We start from the raw sequence: 21,961 nt of genomic DNA on the forward strand, positions 1-21,961 counted from the left end.
GAACAGTTTCACTCACAGTCACCTAAAATGTCCCTTTCCCACTAGAAAGGACAGTAGTGGAAGAAATCCGATAGCACGCACAGAGTCCATGACTGTTGATGTACTTGAATGTGTAATGGTCTATGTCAACGAGAGGAAGATCCAGGTTACACGTAATTTCAGGCTTCCATCGTTACAGTGACATTCTCTCAGAGATGGGAGGAAAAGATGACCAGTTCTGCCAAGTGAGAGGACTACTGGTTACTGCGTCTGTGTTATAGGTCACAACATTCTAATGTGGACAGGCTAGACTGTATTTAGGTTGTAATGCAAAGAAAATAATTCAGTAGCTAAAAATACAGGGAATGTGTAAGACAGAACGGTTTCCTGTGGACTCATTCTTTAAAATATCTTTGCATTCTCAAGGCTGCCACTTTGGTTAGTAAGGGTTAAACTCCTTACCATGTCAGGCGCAAAGTGCCCTGAAAACCTTTTACGTGGTCACACAGCTACCAGTCCCCAACACCTTTAATTCCTCCTGTTCCTTGCCATGAGACTAATTGTTCTCAACCTACTTAATTGTGCCTCCCACCCTTCCCATCCAGCTCAAGGATTTTCAATGATTTCTGTTTTCTGGAAAGATGAAAGATCTGTAGCCTGTGGCCTGGGCTTCCTGGCCCTCCAGTCTGAATTCTCCCTACAAAGTTTTCTCGTCTAGGAACACATCCTTCAGCATTACAGTCAGACTGGATTACTCACCATTTCCAAACACAGGTTATTTCTCATGCCCCTGACGATCCTGCTTGTGCTGCGGAACACCAACCCCCTTGTCCCCATCTACGTTTCCTCCTTACTTATGGTACCTTGCAAAGAGTAGGCCCTAAATAAAAATTTGATGACTGACTGAGAATGTAGCCAACGAAAGCAGAATATGTAGTCAGATAACACTGTATTTACTCTCTCTGGGCCACTTGGTAGCCAGACGCGATTACACACCTGTGTATTCCAAATCAACGGCCAACCAGAAATGAAAAACACGGTTCACTTTACCACAGCCATGCTGCCGGAAGGGTGAGAGCTGTAACGTTACCTTGAGGTAATGAATTCCATGAGGGTTTTGACTTTTCCATCCTGCTCTCCTGAGATGTCGACCTCATTGAGGATAGTGGTGTGCAGATGGGAAATGGCAGCGCTGTTATTTCCTAAGCTGATACTAGAAGAGGTAGAACTGGAGCTAAGCCCTGAGTCAGTCATGGGGGAGGGCTGGTAATCAGGTATAAAATCACTGACGCCCGCTGAAAGAGAAAGATGGCGGTGAATACCTGGACAGAAAAGGACCTCACGCGCTATTCAAAGAGTTAAACTCTCCTTCCTTACAGGTTCTATGGGACACATGTGGGAATCTGTTAGTACCAGCTGACACACGCCCCACTCCGCCTGTGTGAGCCAATGGTGTCGTCCACAGCCCACTATTCACACTCAACTAGTTGGATTTACTGTGAAGTCCGCTGCTGCCATCTGCTGAGCAAAATTGAGAGTGGCACTCTCCTAATATTTTGGCAAGTTTGCGGCCTCAACAGGTGTGGAGTCCAGCATTTCCACAACGTGAACGGATTTTTCTTATGGAAAGGGTTCTATACTTTCCGCTTCATTTTACTTGAAGAAAGATAATTTTCAAGTCTTTGTAATATTTATGTCAATTATTAAATTCTCTTACCGGTTATTACTAATGCCTAGCTTCACAAAATAGCAAAAGGAGCCTTAAATAACAAAAACAAATGACAGAATTTTAAATAAACATGCTTTAACATAAAAAAGGCATAAACTTTATTCTATTGATCTTTTAATCACATTTTAAAAGGTGAAATATTTCCTAATTGTTTTCTTACTAACTACAACAGGTTTTTAGGGGCGCCTGGGTGGCTCAGCCGTTAAGGGTCTGCCTTCGGCTCAGGTCATGATCCCAGGGTCCTGGGATCCAGCCCCACATCGGGCTCCCAGCTCGGCGGGAGGGAGGTCTGCTTCTCCCTCTCACACTCCCCTTGCTTGTGTTCCCTCTCTTGCTGTCTATCTCTGTCAAATAAATAAAATCTTTAAAAACAAACAAACCCCCCCCCCCAAAACAACAACAAAACGGGTTTTTAACTAAGTAGACTTAACCCTGTATCTGACATTACATGACTAGTAAAAAATGTAATTTTATGTCATTTTTTAAAAACAATTATTTTCTAGATCATCTATTACTGACCTGATGACACAGACAAATGAATAAGTTAGGACTACCAGGAATGAAAAAAATATAACTTGCAAAGTAAAAAAATTCATACCAACAATGATATAACTATTATATTAAAGTCAATAATTTGGACCTCATTACTTCAAAATGTATAATTTGGAACTCACTAGACTTAAAAATACATAACATTTTAAATACAGTAAATATAGGGGCACCCGAGCGGCTCAGTCAATTAAGCATCTGACTCTTGGTTTCAGCTCAAGTCGTGATCTCGGTGTCGTGAGATCGAGCCCCACACTGGGCTCTGTGCTCAGTGTGGAGCGTGCTTGAGATTCTCTCTCTGCCCCTGCCCCTGCTCACATGCGTGCTCTCCCTCTCTCAAATAAATAAATCTTTTTAAAATAAATACATACATACAGTAAATCTAATCAAGTGAATAAAAAACTTTAAATGTCCATTTTTCAGATCTTGAGAGTACGAGGAATCCAATACAAGTTCAACATCTTTTTCATAACTGCTCAATCAGCTAAGCACTCTTTCACTGATCTGCAACTTCTAATGTTGAGAACTTCATATTTTTATGACCAAAGACCCTTAAAAGGCAATACAGACTCAAACCCTCCAAGCTTAATTCCTTCTTTTACTAGTTAATAAATAATGTAAATGGCACTTTAATAAAACGACATTTAAAAAAAAAGCATTTCAACTTTTATTTAGTTGACTTTCTCCACTGCAGATTTCAAATTAACAAAGCACGATTCCACTGTCAATCAAATTGGGCATTTGGAGCAAATACCTGTGAAAGTGTAATCTAAGTGTGCAATCTGTTTGACTGTAAGCACCCTGGGCTCATTAAACTCCTTGTTCCTGAGAAGGACAGAAGCAACAGTGCGGATGTTACTGTTGGATCCCATTACTATCAGCAAGTGCAGAAGCAGGCGTTTACAATGCTCGTACACCTCAGGGTGGCAGTGGTCAAACCCTAGAAAGGACAGTAGAAAATATCATCAATAAAGAGAAATAGTGAGCACTCTTGGTTCCTAACACATAAACAGAGATTACAGAAAATATTTTGTAGAAGATATGTACTACACAAAAATATTTATTGGCCTGGAATTCTTATACCCTTTTACAATAGCCTATTGTCTTAGAGTAGCAGGGAGATTCAAGACAAGTTTTCAATGTGTTTTTTGTCTAAAATTCAGTAATTTATAAGAGATAATTACTCTGGGTGTAATCAGTTGGGTGGCTCAATCGGTTGAACGTCCAACTCTTAATTTTGGCTCAGGTCATGGTCTCAGGGTTGTGAGACTGAGTCCCACATCAGGCTCTGCGCGGGGCATGGAGCCTGCTTGGGATGCTCTCTCTCTCCCTCTGCCCCTCCCCACCCCTTGTCTCCCTCTCTTAGAAAGAAAAAAAAATATTACTCCATTACATAACACTTAATGTAAATGAATTTCATAAAGGCAAGCATATTTTGTGCTAGTGTATGATGGAAAGTCAGTAGAAGAAACGAATACGTTTATAGTAAGTGTGCAGATCAGGAAAACGTCGGAGATGATGACTACCTGGACCTGCTTCAGAAAGTCAATTCTATGAGCATGAAAAGTGCTGCTCATGTAATGAATCCCACATTTCTGTTACCGAGGGCCCAGTGGAGTTTCAGCTGTGATAATCAGACTGTCCAAAATCCCATTCTTTCGTGAAACACTTAGAACCCATTTTAATTTTCATTTACACTGAAAGTTTCCAGTGTCAGAGGTAAATTAACTTTACTCTTGCTACAGCTACTGAATTTTTCCTGCTAGAGGTTAAGTGTATTTGTGAGCAGTGGAAGGGCTGCAGGACAGGAATGGGAACGAGGATGAAGACCTGTTTGTGGTTAAGAGACAGGTGAGGACTAACTCCCTACTGGCCCATGAGAATCACTGTGAAAAGCATCATGGGAATGATACACAAAGAAATGATAATGGAAACACCGAAAAACCAGACTGTCTTTAAGTTATCACAGAAATATAATGTGACATTGAGTTAGAAGCAATGTTTATTACCTATAAAAATTGCATGAAGAAGAAGATGGAGGTAGCTTCCCCATTCCACCTTCACACTGTGATCAATGATCAGATCAGTCAAAAGGATCACGGCTATGTTACACCTGTGACGAATGAGAGTGCTATTAATGTTCTATCAGAGTAAACCTGGAGAAAACCTTATGCCAGTTACTTGAAGACTTTAATATTGTATTTTATGGAAAAATACAACTTCTCAAGAAAAAAAGAAGAAAAGAAATATAGCTGAAGAAACCATTAAGTGATAATTTTAGAAAAAACATTACCTGCTAAGGGCTCCCCAAAGTCAAGGGCCATAATTTCTTCATCTTCGACCCTGACACCTAGCACACTGCTTGCCACATAGTAGGTGTTCAGTATGTGTTTGGTACATTAACAAATTTTGAAAGACTGCGTAACTGTTCTATTGTGATTTTGCTAAGTAGAATTCAGTTTAACACAATTCAAAATAATAGTGCCTAGTACCATAAAATATTTTTCAGATGTAGTAACTGGGTCCCAGAAAGGTCAAGTAACTATGCCAGACACCCAGAAAAGCAGCAGCAGAAGGAGATTTAATAATATTAATTGTAAACAGAATTCTGAGTTTGTAGATTTCTTGAACTCTCAACACATGGATCTCATTTGTTGCAGTATCAAAAGAAAGAAATGGCTTTTATTCCCTGTTGTCAGATAGCATACAGAAAGCTGAAAGTGTTAAGCAGCAACTTGGCTCATATGAAATAGGAATGACGCTGTAGTCCACCTGTGAAGAGGTAATCCAGGTGATGACGTTTCAGGCAAGTAATCCACCAGTGGTGACCAGCAGCCTCCAGCTGGTGGGAAGGGTAGTGGCTCTCCTTGATTATGCTCCATCACTTTCAGTCGCCAATTAGAATAAAGTGGCATTGAATCACCTATCAAAATAAAATGATCTCATTTTCTACACCATCTATTTTCTGCCGACATAAGCAAACTCTAGTAAGACACCAACTATTTATAGCATTGGAAAGTGATAAAAAAGAATAACTTCCCACTCTTTTGACATAGGTTTGCTAGGAAGACCTGGGTACAAATATTATCAAGTCAAGCAAATCAGAGGGAGAAAGAGCTATCAATTCAGGTTCCATCGTTTATATTAAAGCAAAACTACATTCGCACTCCATTAGATTCCAAAATCAATGTCCAAGCCATGAAACCACATCATAGGTGAAGCTGCCTTGCAACAAGGGCCTTCTGGTAAGTTACTCCATTCTAAATTTCCTGAGATAGGGCCAACACAAACCCATCTTAACAGGAAATCTGCTCTACCGCAGAGGGGCTGCAGGGTGCAGTAAAAAATGACATCAGGAAATGTGAATTCTGTGTGACATGGGTAAGTCACTTAACCTCTCTGGACCTCAGTTCCATCATGTGCAAAGTGAGGAGATTGGACCAGATCATCTTCAGGGTCCCTTCCCAGTCTGAAGGCTGGTGCTTCTATTCCACCCTACCTCAGCGTTAGAGTGAGACTTGGATAGACATTCACTTTGCAATTGCAAGGGAGAACTTTTCAGGAAAATGTGAATCCACAGAAAAAGAGCAAACCTGTTAAAAAAAGCAGGCTGTAGCCAGTGTCTATGATGCTTCTCAAGAACCAATTCTTACGTTCCTTTTGATTTATCTATACGGAACCTGTGCTTTGAAAACAAATTTCCCCCATTCATGCTGCTTCTTAAAATCAGGACATTTCGGATTATGTTGGAACACCACCAGTGGCAGTTAAATACTCTTCTTAACAACAAGTTATCAGAAAAATAGATTCACTGACGTCACTATAATTAACAATACACCTCGCCATTTTAGTTATAAAAAAACATGTGGAATTTATTACTTTTTTCTTCTTCATAAGATCCTCCAGAGCTGCTACTGTATCGAGACTCTAGTCTGTGATGCTGACGATTTAAGTGACTGCTTAGTCCACCGTAGACGTCTAGGTGCACATAGCTACGGGAAGGATCGTGGTAGTTAGTCACAGTTCATGGTAAGGTGGCATTTGTACTTTCAGTTTCACTTTCTACGTTTAAAAAAGAACACAGTACATAAAATATTAACAAAAGCTTCCCAGGATATATCTTAATTTCCACCTTATAGTTCAAAAACTTAAGCTTTTAAGTCAATTTCTACCCGAAGATTTTTCTTAAGTTGTTGTGGTAATAATGTTCTGGTGAAACCTAGCTTATAAACAACAGGCAGAGTGAACACATTTAGAAAAGTCTAAAAATGTAAATGACACAAACAGGGACTGAACATAATCTCTTCATCCATCAGAGCACGTAAAAAAAATCTAGCATGTCAGCATTCTGATGACGAAACCGTTAATGTGGAAAATTTCCAAAATGGAAATATATTTCTTCACTAGAATTTTGAAATACACATTCAATGAAATATATGTTGCAATGCAGAAATGATCATTTATTCTGATAATAGTACCTGTCAAATTGAAAGGCTAGTGAAGAACAGAGAAGTACTTACCTCTCTTCAATATTCTCTTTTATGGGCTTATTATCAGGATTGCCGTCTATGGGGGCTACCATTGTATTGCTACTGGAAGTACTTCCTGCGGTCAAAATTAAAACGATCTCTGTGAACTTAGAGCCTGGGATAACTCAGTAAGAACAAAAGATTTCAAAATTACAGATGTTAAAACGCCACTAAAATAAAAGAGCAAGGTGATTTTTAAAAAGGAATGCACTCATAATGACCAAGAGGGAAAGGAGACAACAGCAACAAAATTTTAGATGCTTGAAAACAAACAGACAAGAAGTAATTCAGCTTTGAGAAGGCTGAATCTTAAGCTGACAGTGGGGGGGAACCAAGAAGCTTCCACATCTATATTGATGAACCTCCAAAAGACTCAGGAATTAGCACCACTAAGTACCTCTGGGAGCAGGGGTTGAAAGTGTTACTCAAATGGCAGGCTTGGTTGAAAATCTATTTTAGAGAGAGTTGGCCCCCAAGATCTATGCCCCTCTCCCTTGTATCTGGGTGGCTGTCTCTACTTTCAGAAATCTTTTCTCTTTTCAAGTTTACTCATTTAAGTAATTTCTACACCCAACATGGGCCTTGAACTCATGACCCCGAGATCAAGAGTTGCATGTTCTTCCAACTGAGCCAGCCAGGCACCCCCAGGAATCTTAGGGCACATTATTTACAATTGAAGGAGGAAGAAATTTATTGAGAATAGGGGGATTGAGTGAAAATACACACACTAAAATTTGAGATTATATCCCCTTGAAAGCCGCTTAGCCCATGGGACTACCAGAAGGCTTGAAGACTACGTTGTGTGTACGTGTCCATCTACGGGTTCTATGTATTTGTTTACTCTAAGTATTTGTACATACACACAGCCCTACACCCTCTACTTTGGGTAGATGACTAGTAGAGTTTTGTCTGGGGAACTGGATTAGTCCAAGAGAAGAGACCTAGAGACACTTTCATCAATGAAATCACCATACAACAAATGACAAAATCAACAAGCTCCATATATCCCTACAAAACATCCAATCAACTTTTCAATATTCCAGTTTTTATCAAAAAACAGATCTAAAATTGTCAGGCTTTTGAAGAAAGCTCTTTCTAAGACAAATCAAAACGGAGCAATATGGAGAAAATAGGCTCTTCTGCCAGGAGAAGAAAGTCAGATATAGAAGATAGTCCAACCATGAAACATGAATAAGGGGCTCCTAAAAAAAATTAATTAAAAAATAAACTCCTTGGAATTGACATTCTGGCAGATATGAAAAACTCAATGGAAGTGTTATTAGAAATCCCTTAGAAAGAAGAACAAAAGGAGATGAAAGAGATGAAAATATATGACAAAAAATAAGTTATAAAAGATTTCCAATTATACAGATGTTATTAACATGACAGAAACATTCAATATAAACTGAGTGACAAAGAATTTCATGGATATGTAATCAAAACTAGTCCTGATATTATACTGATTTTCAATGGAAATTATTCCTTCAGGGATATAGTTTCTTCCGTTGAAAATACTACAATAATTATATCTGTATATACATATAACAGTCACATGACCAGATGTTATGTATCATATATGCCCAAATAATTATAATATGAAATTACAGAGTAAGTCAGTAAGCCTTTTCTTTTTTGTTTTTTTGTTTTTTTAAAAGATTTTATTTATTTATTTGACAGAGACAGCCAGCGAGAGAGGGAACACAAGCGGGGGGAGTGGGAGAGGAAGAAGCAGGTTCCTAGCGGAGGAGCCTGATGTGGGGCTCGATCCCGGAACGCCGTGGGATCACGCCCTGAGCCAAAGGCAGACGCTTAATGACTGCGCCACTCAGGCGCCCCAGTAAGCCTTTTCTATATTTAACACACTAATTATATTTATTAAAAAATGCTTGTTGTAGAAGGATTTATAAATCTATATTTCAGTTCCAAACACATATGTAAGTATGTTTCCCTCCGTACTAAGAACCTTACACTGTCAAACCTCTCTACTCCTGTGAGGATTTACAAAGTACCACATGGGACTCACGTTTGCTTTCGTGTTCTGATGCTGTTCAAAGCAAATGCTTGCTAAGATGAACAGTTATATAAAGCTTCTCTCTTGAGACAAAGTTACCAGTTTTAAGTAACTTCTTACCTGAGGTGACAGAAGGGATTTTACAGCTGGAAGTGATGCGGTAGTACGGGGGGTTATCCATGTGAGTGACCCCGGAACTGACAGGATCGGTCAGCTGCAGCTCACTCACCAGCTCTTCCAGCAACTGCACTGTTTTGTCTCTACCTAAATAGACGATGACTTTCTTCACCTGTCACAAAAGACATTGTTCAGGAAAGAAAAAGCACAATTTTTATTTCATAAATTTGTCTTGAAGCGGATTTTATCAGATAAGATCAATTTGAAATGGCAGATGAATTAAGCACAACTTAAAGCTGAACATCGATCAGCAATAAGACATTAATTGGCTTTATACATCTGGTCTTCCCTCTGGCTCTCAGCATTATCTTTAAATGGGATGACTTGACTGTTTAATGGTTTCCACATTATCTACTTCTTTACTATTTTGTCTTTTTTTTTTTTTAGAAAAGTAAAAGATAATTAATTGCTTTCTTATAAATCAGTGTCTTTTAATGGAGAGATTTCAATTAAAATATCATCCCAAATTTCCTATAAGACTTCAAACAAAGGATTTTTTATTCTGCTTCCCCTAGTAATACTCTATATTTAACCCAGTAGGTGCAGAGTAGTGATTAAAAGCAAGGAACTAGAACTAAACTGGAACCCAAACCACACAGCCTGGATTGCAGTGTAGACACTTAGAAGCTATGCGACTGGACAGTTACTCCTGCTTTTCTCTTCTGCAAAATGGGGACAACAGCACATACTTCATACAGTTCTTAGGATTAAATAAGACTTAATAAAGCACTTTAAACATGCCTAGTACAAAGTATGAGTTAAATAAGCAGAAAACACATTTCAGTAGTACGCATTCTGTGTCTCAGTAATATGTATTAATGGATCGCTTACTAACTAATCAGCCGATCTTTTTTTCTTTGTACTTAATCCTTGCAACCCAAAAAATGTGATCCTGCCAGCACAGGCATCATCACCAGGAGCTGCTAGAAACACAGACTCTCAGGCCCCACCCCCACCCCCCAGAGCCAGAACCAGATGCCCTGGTGACTCACCCGCACAAAGACAACTGAGCAACTCTGCTTCAGTGACCCCTGCGCAAATCTTTTTTCCTTTTTCTTTTTTTTTTAAAGATTGATTGATTTTTAGAGAGATGGGGGCAGGCCAGTGGGAGAGAAAGAGAAAGAATCTCAAGCAGATTCCCCACTGAGTGCAGTGTCCAACTCGGGGCACCATCCCAGGACCCTGAGATTATGACCCGAGTTGAAATAAAAAATCGGCTGCTTAACCGATGCCCCACCCCTGGGCAAATCTTAAAATATGCTTTATTATATCATACCAGAAATCTTATAATGATTACCCATGGATGATGGGCCTACACACAGCTCTGCATCTATCCAACCTGCTCTATTTGCTATTTCTCTGTTCTCACATTCAGTCACCGCTGACCCTGCCAGGTGCCTTCCCACCTCTGTGCCTTTCATCTGTCTGATGGTGAGGGACCCTCCCCACCCCCAACTCTAATCCTGTTAAGTCTTCAAGCCCCAGCCCTGCCCCAGCCGCACTACCTTCTCCACAAAGTGGGAATTCACTAAGTGACGGAGCTAAGTCACTCTTCTCTCTGCCCTGTTTTACTCATCGTAAAACTGCTGAAATCTTCACACACTCAGATCTGAGAATTCACTGAAACAATGCAGATGAGGTGCTTATACCACAGCTGGCCTATAATAAGTGATTAAGAAATTACGATTGTCATTAAAAATAGCTCCTTTTTTAAGTTCCTGGCAAATGGGAACCCTGAATTTCATCTTGGCTTCTTGGTGCCTGTTTCTCCTTCCAGGCCAACTCACGTGCATTCATCCATCCATTCAATTAATAGGTCCCTTCTCTGCGCCAGGCACTATTCCAGGCTCTGGCAAGATAGCAATGAACCAAACAGACAAACTTCCTGCTCTCGAGGAGTACAATCTACCACACTGACCGAAGCAAGAGCAATGAGGCAAAGAGGTGCTGGGAAAATCAACAAAGCCGGGAAAGGAAAAAAGAGAGTACGTGTTGGGACAGGGCATCGTCAGTCCCCGATAGGATGGCCAGCAAAGGTCTCAGTGAGAAGGACATTTGAGGAAAGACCTGAAGGAGGGAAGGGGGGGAGCAAAGTGGCTATTTAGGCAAAGACAGGGAGACTGTGAAGGCCCCAAGGTGGGAAATGCCACAGAGCAGGGCAGCAAGGGCATCTGCAGGGCCTCGGGTAGGGGGCCTGAGGGAGAACATGAGGAGTTGAGCTCAGAGAGGTGAGGTGGGACTTTGTGGCTTCCCACCACACCCGACTTTCTCTAATAGCTTCTCAGTGAGTGGCAATCCTTGGCATGCCTTCAGAACAATGCTTTCAGAAATCAAGGTAACTCCGGCAATGCTATGTCGGGCAAGGCTGTTAACTGGTTTGTTTAAAGGAGGACCTGTAAGAACTTATACAGCAACATTCTGCAGAGCTATTCTTCTGCGGAACTCAGGAGACGCTACCATGGGGCTGGCATCGATGTCTGCGCACACGCGTGTGCATCTGTGTGCCTGTGTAGATCCAGATGAACCCTCATGTTTCATAGTCTCATGTTATTCTCCACTTGAGCAGATGCAAGTATTGCTTTCCCCTCTAGAAGGTAAAGACTGACATTCTTCATTGCACATCTCTTCCTATGCTTCCCCTGGCTTCGGGAAGCTGTCGGCACAATTCTACAGGCACTAGGTTCTCTCACGCACTATCCTGCTCGAGTATCCAGCTCCTGCCTAGCAGAAAGCATAAGCATTTTCAATTTTGTGGTCTCACTTCTTTTTTTTTTTTTTTTAAAGATTTTATTTATTTATTTAACAGAGAGAGACAGCCAGCGAGAGAGGGAACACAAGCAGGGGGAGTGGGAGAGAAAGAAGCAGGCTCCCAGCAGAAGAGCCTGACGTGGGGCTCGATCCCAGAACGCCGGGATCACACCCTGAGCCAAAGGCAGATGCTTAACGACTGAGCCACCCAGGCGCCCCTGTGGTCTCACTTCTATATCAGTTCCTCTCGAGGCTCATCTCCAACCCTCCCAGGGAGCGGTGGTTCCTCGGTTATTCACGCTCAGTACTCTGCAACTGTCCTCTGTAGACCTTATCAAGACTGTACTTTATTGACTTACTGATTTATTCAGTAAATAAATCAGGTGAAGGTTCAAAGAATAAAATCTCCATCACCCAGACGACTAAAATGCCCAGAACCTAGAAGAGCACCTGGCCTGTGATGAAGGCCAGATGACACTGGTTGAATGAAGCCACGACCAAAGGCATGTGTTATGTCCTGGCGGGGTCCTCACTGTGGCCCTTGCTTCGCCTCTGCCGCTCTCCTGCTGCCCATACTCTGCCACTACAAGAAACCAGGTAACTATTACTTAAAAAAAAAAAAAAAAAAAAATTAAATGAACCTGAATACATACGTAAGGCAAGAGGCTCGGTTCACTATTCACTCCACAAATGCTGATCAGAAAGTGCAAAATGATTTTCAGGTTTTTCGGCCAGCCGTCTGCAAGCGTGGTCCACACGTTCTCCACCTCCGACCAGGCCAGCTCATCCCCATACTAGACGCACGACACACAACGCATACGTCAGTGACGATTGCTTATTAAATACCCAACTTGTCACACCATGAAATATTAGAAAATCGTGTTTTTAGAGACAGCCTTAATCTTTTCCATACTCTAGAGGAATAACCAATTCTTTCAACAAATCTAAACATAAATATCACTAATCACATATGATTTTATCTCCTCCCCCAAGAACTTATTTTATATCTAATGAGAAGTGTTTTAAGGGAAGGAATTTGGTTCTTTTCAAACCAACATCTGTTCGCTTATCACAGGATGATCTGATCTCTTCGTCTATTTCTAACCTTTCTGACTCCTTAATTCTGTGCGGCAGCTGTGAACACAAACGCAATGTACCTTCGCGGTCATGTACATTAGATTGTTCAAAACCATCGCCGTGGCTTGTGGAGATCCCCAGCCTTCTCCTCGCAACCAGCGCCTGCTGGTCACCATAAGTTCTCGGTCTTTTAAGGCGTCGTCTTCGTCTTCATCGTGTCGCCTCGCCGTGGGCAAAGGTTTCAGATCCACCAACTCGATGTTGTTCATCCAGGGTAGGAGATAGTGCAGCATGACCTGCCTCCCCGCAGGCTGCGCCGTCTGAATTCTCTGGCTTATCTCTGGAATGAAAAACAAGCCCAAGAGGGAACAACGGTATCACTTCCACTTCCTTTGATGTGTAATTACCTCTGGTAAGAAAGGAAAGCCCTGGAGCTCTGAAAGTCCTTGAATGAAGAGATCCTGACCAGGGGAGAGGTGGTGTGGGGGGGCACTGGGGTCCCAGCAAAGGCAATAACCTCCCTCAGGGAGACAGGGTCTCTTCAGAAGGAGCCCTAGGAACACGAATATTTGAGATGAAAGAAAAGAATCCACCAAAAGTGACAGAAGGGGAATAGCTCACAGTAGAAAGAAAACCAGGAAATATTAAATTTCTAGAAATCAGGAGAGCTCAGGATTTAAAGAAATGTAAGGTGACTGACATTAATTGCTTGGCAACGTAGCAAACAGATTGAAGACCAAAAGCTGATGATTAGACTTAGCAGTTAGAAAGTCTTCAGCAACTTTACAGAGAGAAAACTCACACTAATGGAGTCTGAAGGCCATTTATGAAGATGCAAGAGGGCTGAGAACATGGAAAAAGTGAATGTGGACACTCAAGGCAGGTAAAGGGGTGGGGGATGGGTCAGGAGTGGGTGTGAAGGAGGGAAAGGACGGGAAGAGCCAGGGAGCTGGAAACATTCAAAGATTACCGCAATTAGTCCCAGAGAAAGGAAGGAGCAGGACCCTCAAATTTCAAAGTTTCTATTGACAAGCTGTCCCATACATTCCCTAACAAACACGCTGCTCATTTTGTCTTGGAAACAGTACAAGTGAAAACTGCACTGAGCAGGTTTACAGGCTATAGTTTGGTTTAGAATAGACCATTTTAAGCAAAGAAGTTATAATTAGCAGATCCTAAAGACAAGAGTGACAGAAGTGAAGGACAAGGCGATTGGGCTGTGGGCATGTCTACACATGTACCAGCAGCTGCCATCCCCACCAACTTCGTGAGCTCTGAGACCCAGCTGGACTGCTCTGCTTTCTGTGTGGGAGCCCTGACAAGCCCGGCAGCAGAATCAGTGATCTGGTCAGCCACTGCTTTGTGCTGATGACCATCCATACTGATCCCGAAAGGGCTGTCGGGACTGTGGGAGTTACGCAAAGCGAAGGGGCATGACCACTGCCGTCTACCAGTGAAAACCAAACAGGTAAACTGCTTTAAGAACTAAACGTTAGAGGAATTTAAATAGATTTTTCCTTATTCAGGTCACTGAGGGATGGGAAACTATTTCTACTGCTGAAATGGGTGCTCTGGAAAGATGTTCCATGAAGGCAAATGTCACTAAATCTTGAGGTCAATGAAAGAAAGGGTCATCTCCTGGATGCCCATTTTGGTGCATGTCTAATTCTCACACTAAAATAACAACTCTCAGGGTGCCTGGGTGGCTCAGTCATTAAGTGTCTGCCTTCGGCTCAGGTCATGATCCCGGGGTCCTCGGATTGAGCCCCGCATCAGGCTCCCTGCTCAGCGGGAAGCCTGCTTCTTCCTCTCCCACTCCCCCTGCTTGTGTTCCCTCTCTTGCTGTCTCTGTCAAATAAATAAATAAAATCTTTAAAAAAAATAAAATAAAATAACATCTCGCTCCAAGTGAGAGGCAGAAAAACTACCTAAGTGTTCTGTGTGAAAATAAAGTCTTCAGAAAAAGGATAAAGTACTCTAGGAACACTTGCAATGGTGTATCATCAATCGGAAAGTTAAACTAGATTTTAAACAAAAATTGTCCTAAATCTGAGTCCTGGAAGATGCAGATAGTGAGGACATCTTGCCTGACACATAGTCCCTCTGTTTTAGAAACCCCTGGAAGGAACTGTCATTGGCCCAAGGAAAGGAAATGGGAACAGAAAGCAATGTGGGATCCTAGCAGTTTTGCTCAAGGCAGTGCAGGACCTTTCTCTATGATTAGAGGTGTTACTCACAGAAAGAAACCTGTATCTTTATCCCTGCCTGCTTTTATTATTAAAGACAGACCCACACACAAGATAAAATATGTACTAGAATATTTAGGAAGTTCTATGTCTACCAAAGAAACATCTTTAAATTGCATGTAAAGCCCTCTCCTCCTACCCCCTCCCCGGGGCGGAGAAGGGAAGGCAAAGTGAGAAGCCTTAGAAAGGCCACATTAATAAGAAATCCATTTCTTATTAGTCAATTAGTATAGATTAGTATTAAATGTTCTTACTAAAGGAAAAAGTGTCTTACATAAAGACATGTTCTGTTTTGAATCAACCTCAGATCTCTTATATTTAAAATTTCCTAAATGTAGTTTTTTAGAAATGATTGCTAAAGAAAACCCACTGACAGTTCCACGATCATACCTGAGAAGATGGCGAGAGTTAGCTCAGGATAGGCCCTTGCTAATTCCTCGGACAGCTGGTAATATGAAACAGAATACAGATGAGGCAGAGGAGACAGCTGGCTGAGTACTCCGTCTGTTCTCTGAACCTCCAATTTGTGAGCATAGCGAAACATCTTCGGTTCCAGGATCTGCAGGAATGTAGTCAAGATTTTATGAGTCCTCTAAATTTCAGCTATAATTGAAAAATAAAATCTTCTCCTAAGACAGCTAAAAATCATAGCGTTATGCATACTGTCAAGTATTTCAGATGTTAAGATTTTATGAGTCCTCTAAATTTCAGCTATAATTGAAAAATAAAATCTTCTCCTAAGACAGCTAAAAATCATAGCGTTATGCATACTGTCAAGTATTTCAGATGTTAATTTCTAATTCCCAAGAATGTTTGCAAAAGATCTGTAACTGTTTAGAAGGCTTTAGACTCGTTGTGCCTAATGCCAATGGTCTGGGTCAGTAGCATAGTCTGAAAATGACTTTAGCAACTTACAATTACTTGAAGAAGATTTACCACTTTCTAGTTCAAAAACAGGATTATATAAAACACGTATAGGTGAAAAAAAATCCTCAAATAGCTCTTGTTTAAATACAGATTAAATATGGAATATGAGCTAAAATTATTTTAACATTAGACTAGGTAAAGATACAGCACTTAAGTTTCTTCTTAATTAATAAAGACAAGAGGGTATAATTCCCAAGATGGCCACTACCAGCATCAGTACCATGTCAAAGCCTCTGGAAAAATCAGCATCTACTTGAATCTCATTCTTAACTTGGTTAAGAGTGAAGAACCCCATCCTATTATCAATTAGTGAGATACTGTATAATAATGCTATCTCCATGCTTGGTAAGTTAACTTTCTAGGTTATTTTTCTTGGTCTAATAAAGGAAAATTATACAAGCACATCATAAAAGGGCTAATTACTTTTTACTTGGTTCTCAAAAAAACATTTGGCTCACATTATTCTTCTCTGCTGGACAGAAACAGTTCCATGCACACTAAGTCCTGACCACTCCCTTTGTATTTGTACACACACAGGCGCATACAGGTGTGTATGTGGGAGTATACACATAACCCCTCTGTAATACACTTCTGAGTAGTCTATTATTTGTAGACTTAAGTGACCCATATTATCTTTGTTGTTTGTTTATTCATTCATTCATTCATTCATTCATTCATTCATTCATTCGACAGAGACACAGAGAGAGCACAAGCAGGGGGAGCAGCAGGCTGAGGGAGAGAAAGAAGCAGATTCCCCACTGAGCAGGGAGCCTGATGAGGAGCTCAATCCCAGGACCCTGGGATCATGACCTGAGCTGAAGGCAGACGCTTAACTGACTGAGCCACCCAGGCGCCCCTTATCTTTGTCTTCTATTTATAATGACAATCGGGAATTGACACCATGCCTCTCTATTAAAAATAAAGCCCAGGGGCTCCTGGGTGGGGCAGTCAGTTGAGCCTCGGACTCTTGGTTCCGGCTCAGATTGTGATCTCAGGGTCATGAGATCAAGTCCCACACCGCCTTCGCACCGAGCAGAGAGTTGGCTGGAGTTTCTCTCTCCCTCTCCCTTTGCCCCTCCCCACCTCGTGCAATAAATAAATAAATCTTAAAAAAAACTAAATATTTATATGCTTCATTAAACTGTCAGTAATATTTTAACTAACACGTGCTTACAAACCTGTAGCAGTTGCATAGCCACTTCATAGATACTTCGAGAAGAATCAGCTGCTTTGAACAGTATCAGATTTAGGAGCATCACTGTGTCACACTGATAATCCCTAGGGACAAATTTTACATGTTAGAGACATTTTAGAGGCTCTCACACCATTAACAAATATGATATACAAAGGGCAAGGCTGCAGACATCAAGTGTTAAGCCTACGACTAGGTGTTCTTTTGTTTTTTGAATTTTTTTTTTAAGGCAAAAGGTACACAACACATGTTTGGTGGTCATTGTTCTTAATCTGGTTACATTTCATTAGAGCTCAAGGAAAGAAAATACTGGCTTCTTAGTATTTCTGAATTCAAAAGGGAATGTTTTCTTAAAACAAAAAACAAAAACAAAAAACCAAAAAACCAAAAAAAAAAAACCAACCTAAATAAAATACGGAAAACAGTATCTCGGGTACCTGTTCTGGAATACGTTAGCTATGGCTTTAAAGCAGCCGGCTGCCACTCTCTTGGAACCAGTGTAACATCGATCCACAGCCCAGTACATCAGGTTGCTCTGGTCCGGGTTCAACTCCAGCAGTAACGTAACTGCTTCACAGCCCAACTGATGAACCTACGTACAGGTCACAACATTGCCCAGGACAAGGACATTTATATATCATATGTAACTACTCCTAATTTTTATTAAAATAATATAGTATATATATTATATTTATTGTATTTAAACACAAAACCCAGTCTCCTTTTGTTCGACTCCTTCTCATTTTATTCAGCCAAAAGAGAAAAACAAAAACAAAAACAAAAAGGCCTGGATAAATTATACTTGGTCTCCTGCTTTTTACCCAAGACTCTAAGTAGTACAATTCTCCCCTCCAGCAGAGCCCTGAAGGCGGCTGATGAACAGTGATTAAGTGCTTTCAGAAAAATGAGTTATTAACCTCTCCAGTTATTTTTATCAACCTTTATTCTTGTTTTTGATAACGCAATAGAAAAATTATTCTGAAGGGGAAAAAATGTAAGTCCTATTTTAAATTGTGAAGTCTGTGCATGTACAGTATGAGAATAAGGAAAAGGGAAGGCAAGAAAGACTAACTGGAGAGTGGTCAAAAGAATGATATTAAACATAACAAATAACAGATTTCTTCCGCGGAGCTCAATGTATTCTATATTAATATTTTATTTATAGATCTAGAATCCTATCGTGAGATATATATATACACTACTGTATTAATTCTATAATATAAAAGGGAAATTAACATTATTTAAATAAGAATTACAAATTTCTTAAATTATTGCATCCTATTTAATTTTACATAACATGCTTTTTGCATATAATTCTAACCTAATCTTATTTAAAAAAAAAAAAAAAGACTTGTTTTCAGTGGGTCATACTATAGTTTCAAATAACGCACTGCGATTTATTACGCAATCTTAAAGGAACCGTCATAATCACCTTTTTGTCCAGAGAGTCCAAAATGTTATCCAACCATTTGTACAAATAGCCATCTGATGAAAGTCCTACATTATCTGCAACAGGGCCACAACATAGTACAGCAGACATAGCCTTCAAACAATAATATTAGAATTACATTTAAAACATTTAAGAGGTTTTCTGTTGGTTGCTTCATGAGAAGAGGCAGGATATTTTTATTCATGCTTATGTAGCCACAATATCTTTAATTCTTTCCTTTACAAAGAAGAGTGTAATAGTAATTTTTGAAACTAAGTGATTTAAGATGAGTAGTAAGTAAATACGTGAGGCCAAATAAGGCATGAGCTTGGACAGTATTGGAAGAGAAGAGGAAAAAAAGACCTAGAGAAAGTACTTAAGTAGGAAAAAAAAAAAAGGCAATTCTCAGTTGTTTCAGAAAATGGCACTTAAATTTTGGGTAGATTCTGTAACTTTTTGCATTGTATTTTACGTATCTAAATCAATGTACAGTTCAAATATTTGAATACAGCAGGCAAATATATATGCTAATACTCTCAGGTACTCAGAAGAAACCTAGTATTTATAATACTAGGCACTGAGAGACAAAAAAATTTAATGGCACTTTTCATGTAAGAACAAAGAAATCCGATTTGTAAGCAATACCTTTAGTGCACAGTACTGATGTCTGTTAATTTGCATATTTCTGTCACTGTATCTGTCCAAGGGTGTAAACATGATGCTAAAAGGCCCTGCCCAGTGACTGAACAGCATGAACAGGCTGTGACGAAGGCTCTGTTGAGGGAAGATACTTCTTCTCTGGTGCACTGTACATAAAAACACAGATGGGAAAAAATTTATTTGTTACTTTTTATTTTAACATGCATGTCAACTTATTTGATATTGAGTATGTAACACTGCAAAAAAGCAAGCAAAGTTTTCACTGTATCCTCCCCAAACCCCCTGGGTGACAGCAATCATTGATGCACGTGCAAGACCCAGACATAGGGCTGCCGTCTCTGACCCCAAGTAGCTCAGCATTATGAGAGCTACGGGATCTCCGCACGCAGAATTTCAGGGCAGGCACAGGACTGCCCAGAGCCGGGAGTTAGGGCCCTGCTGCTCCCCGCTGGTGCTGCCTACGTGGTAAGCTTGGCCAAGGCATCAACATGAACACAACTCTGGATCTTGGTTCACTGTCAAGACAAAGCTTTGGACCAGGTAAGCTGTTTTTGAGCTTTGTATGTTTTCAGCTGCACAGCTGTCTTTGTAAAAGAATCCTTACATGGAATCTTGATAGAACAGACAAAGGAGGGGCTGATCTAATTGAAGTAAGGGGTGAGGCCTAGAGTCTAAACCCGTTCTACTGCCTCTTGCTGACGGCTCCAGAGGAGAAACAACATCGTTGGAAAACCAATAGTTGAGATGATCTCCAAGAATTCTTTCCACTTGAAAATTCTATCTACAAGTTCTCTATATTAATCCTTGTTGAAGAAACTCAACAGTATCTTAATGAACCAATCTGGAAGTTGTAGACAAATGTTTAGTAATGGACTAAATTATATCTTTCTGTTAATTGAGCTTCAGATCAGGAAATCATTACCCTCTGAAGTTCAAAATAGGCCTCCTGCATTTGAAATTAATGTACCTAAAGAAATGTTTACAGGCCTCTTTTATAAAACACAACCCATGCTCTTACTTTTAAGAGTCAACTGTTTGCAAGTTCCTTTAAAGGTAACAAAATAATTCTTTTTCAGAAAGAAAAAGAAACATTTGCATTTACACTGTATACCAAAGGCTACAGTTGTAATTTTATGTCTTATTCTTGTGAACAGTTTATAGCTTTTTAAAATGTAACCGCGTATATTAGTATTTCTAGGGCCTAAACCAGCACATGGCATGTAGTATGTACTGGAATAATAGGCACATATACCTTAAAGGAATCAATCAATAACACTGTATCCTTAGTATGCTTTATAACTGGGCCTACACCCTTCTTCCATTATTCAGCAGTACCTTGTTAATTTTATCCTCAATTACCATTTGGAACATAATTCCTTTTTGCTCATTGCATCTAGAAGAAGTTTCCCTCAAGAAGCTTCTTCTACTGATTTCTTAAATTTGTTAGTGTCTTGATTATCATTAAAAATCTATGTGTGGTTGCTTTTCGATTTCTACTCACGACACTAACTGAAAGGTAAACTCTTGCCATCTGTGTTATGCTGAACATATTTTCCCCCTATGTTCATAAGCTGCTTTATCACCATACACTGCAAACCCTCGGGGAAGAGAATATATGATGGTCCCTTAATATTCAATAATGTTTTAAGAAACTGAAAAGAATACCTGGAACATTCTGAATGATATTCGCCACTAAGGCACTAAAATGGCATCGTATATCCTTCAGTGTGTCAGAGTCTTTTTCATTTTCTGCTTCCAGGAGTTGTCTAGTTAAATCTACATATTCCAATAAAGTGTTGTTGAGGAAATGTGTTTCATTATCAAGGCCACCACTTGCACTAAAAATATTGAAAAAAATAAAGAAAATGTGATTTTAAATTATAACTTAAATCAAAATAAAATTCCTAGTAATCAAAATCACAATAACATACAGTTGACCCCTAAACAACGTGAGGGTTAGGGGCACCCAGCCCCACCACCCCAGTCAAAAATCTGCATATAACTTTTGACTCCGCAAAACTTAACTATTAATAGCCAGCCTACTGTTGGCTGGAAACCTTACAGATAACATAAACTGTCGATTAACATATATTTTGTATGTCATACACATTATATACTATATTCTTAGAATGAAGTAAGCTAGGAAAAGAAAGTGTTCTTAAGAAAATTCTAAGAGAAAATACATTTACAGTACTGTACTGTTACAATCCACATACAAGTGGACCTACTCAGCTCAAATCCATGCTCAAGGGTCAACTGTACATTAAACTTAGCACGATCATGGCAGTGTGCAACTTAATACACAAAAATTAACTGAACGTGATTTGGCTTACAAATATAAAATAGATGGTGCTTCTTAATCCTGAAACTGCTATTGCAATTTATATTATTCAATTCCATATCTACCTTTAATCAACTATTCTGAGTGCTAAATGTTATTCCCTCTGGCAAAATATAGAGCTTTTCAAAGTAAGGAAATAAGGAGGCGTATGGGATAGGGAGGATCAATTTAGAAGGGTAGAAAGAGGAGGGGCGCCTGGGTGGCTCAGCTGGTTAAATGGCCGACTCTTGATCTCAGCTCAGGTCTTGATGTCAGGGTTGTGAGTTCAAGCCCCAGGTTGGGCTCCACACTGAGCATGGGACCTACTTAAAAAAAAAGGGTAGAAAAAAAATACTAGCTCTATATATTCTCAGAGCTGCCATGCAAA

The 21,961-nt window shown here is 40.0% G+C and overlaps 1 protein-coding gene across 7 annotated transcripts in view; it reads right to left on the reverse strand.

The window, feature by feature from the left end:
* FRYL (FRY like transcription coactivator) overlaps positions 1 to 21,961 on the reverse strand; it is a 247,256-nt gene that overhangs the window by 49,410 nt on the left and 175,885 nt on the right. For all 7 annotated transcript variants that reach the window (XM_057309789.1, XM_057309790.1, XM_057309788.1 and 4 more), the window contains 15 exons: positions 20,919 to 21,091; positions 19,239 to 19,399; positions 18,597 to 18,707; positions 17,602 to 17,756; positions 17,151 to 17,250; positions 15,436 to 15,604; positions 12,880 to 13,139; positions 12,376 to 12,516; positions 8,918 to 9,086; positions 6,778 to 6,862; positions 6,137 to 6,249; positions 5,030 to 5,180; positions 4,267 to 4,370; positions 3,012 to 3,197; positions 1,070 to 1,274 (listed from right to left, as the gene is read on the reverse strand). In XM_057309789.1, coding sequence (XP_057165772.1) covers positions 1,070 to 1,274; positions 3,012 to 3,197; positions 4,267 to 4,370; positions 5,030 to 5,180; positions 6,137 to 6,249; positions 6,778 to 6,862; positions 8,918 to 9,086; positions 12,376 to 12,516; positions 12,880 to 13,139; positions 15,436 to 15,604; positions 17,151 to 17,250; positions 17,602 to 17,756; positions 18,597 to 18,707; positions 19,239 to 19,399; positions 20,919 to 21,091 — 2,283 coding nt within the window. The remainder of the gene's footprint in view (positions 1 to 1,069; positions 1,275 to 3,011; positions 3,198 to 4,266; positions 4,371 to 5,029; positions 5,181 to 6,136; positions 6,250 to 6,777; positions 6,863 to 8,917; positions 9,087 to 12,375; positions 12,517 to 12,879; positions 13,140 to 15,435; positions 15,605 to 17,150; positions 17,251 to 17,601; positions 17,757 to 18,596; positions 18,708 to 19,238; positions 19,400 to 20,918; positions 21,092 to 21,961) is intronic.

Source organism: Ursus arctos, unplaced genomic scaffold (genome assembly GCF_023065955.2).
Source record: "Ursus arctos isolate Adak ecotype North America unplaced genomic scaffold, UrsArc2.0 scaffold_9, whole genome shotgun sequence".
Lineage (NCBI taxonomy): Eukaryota > Metazoa > Chordata > Mammalia > Carnivora > Ursidae > Ursus > Ursus arctos.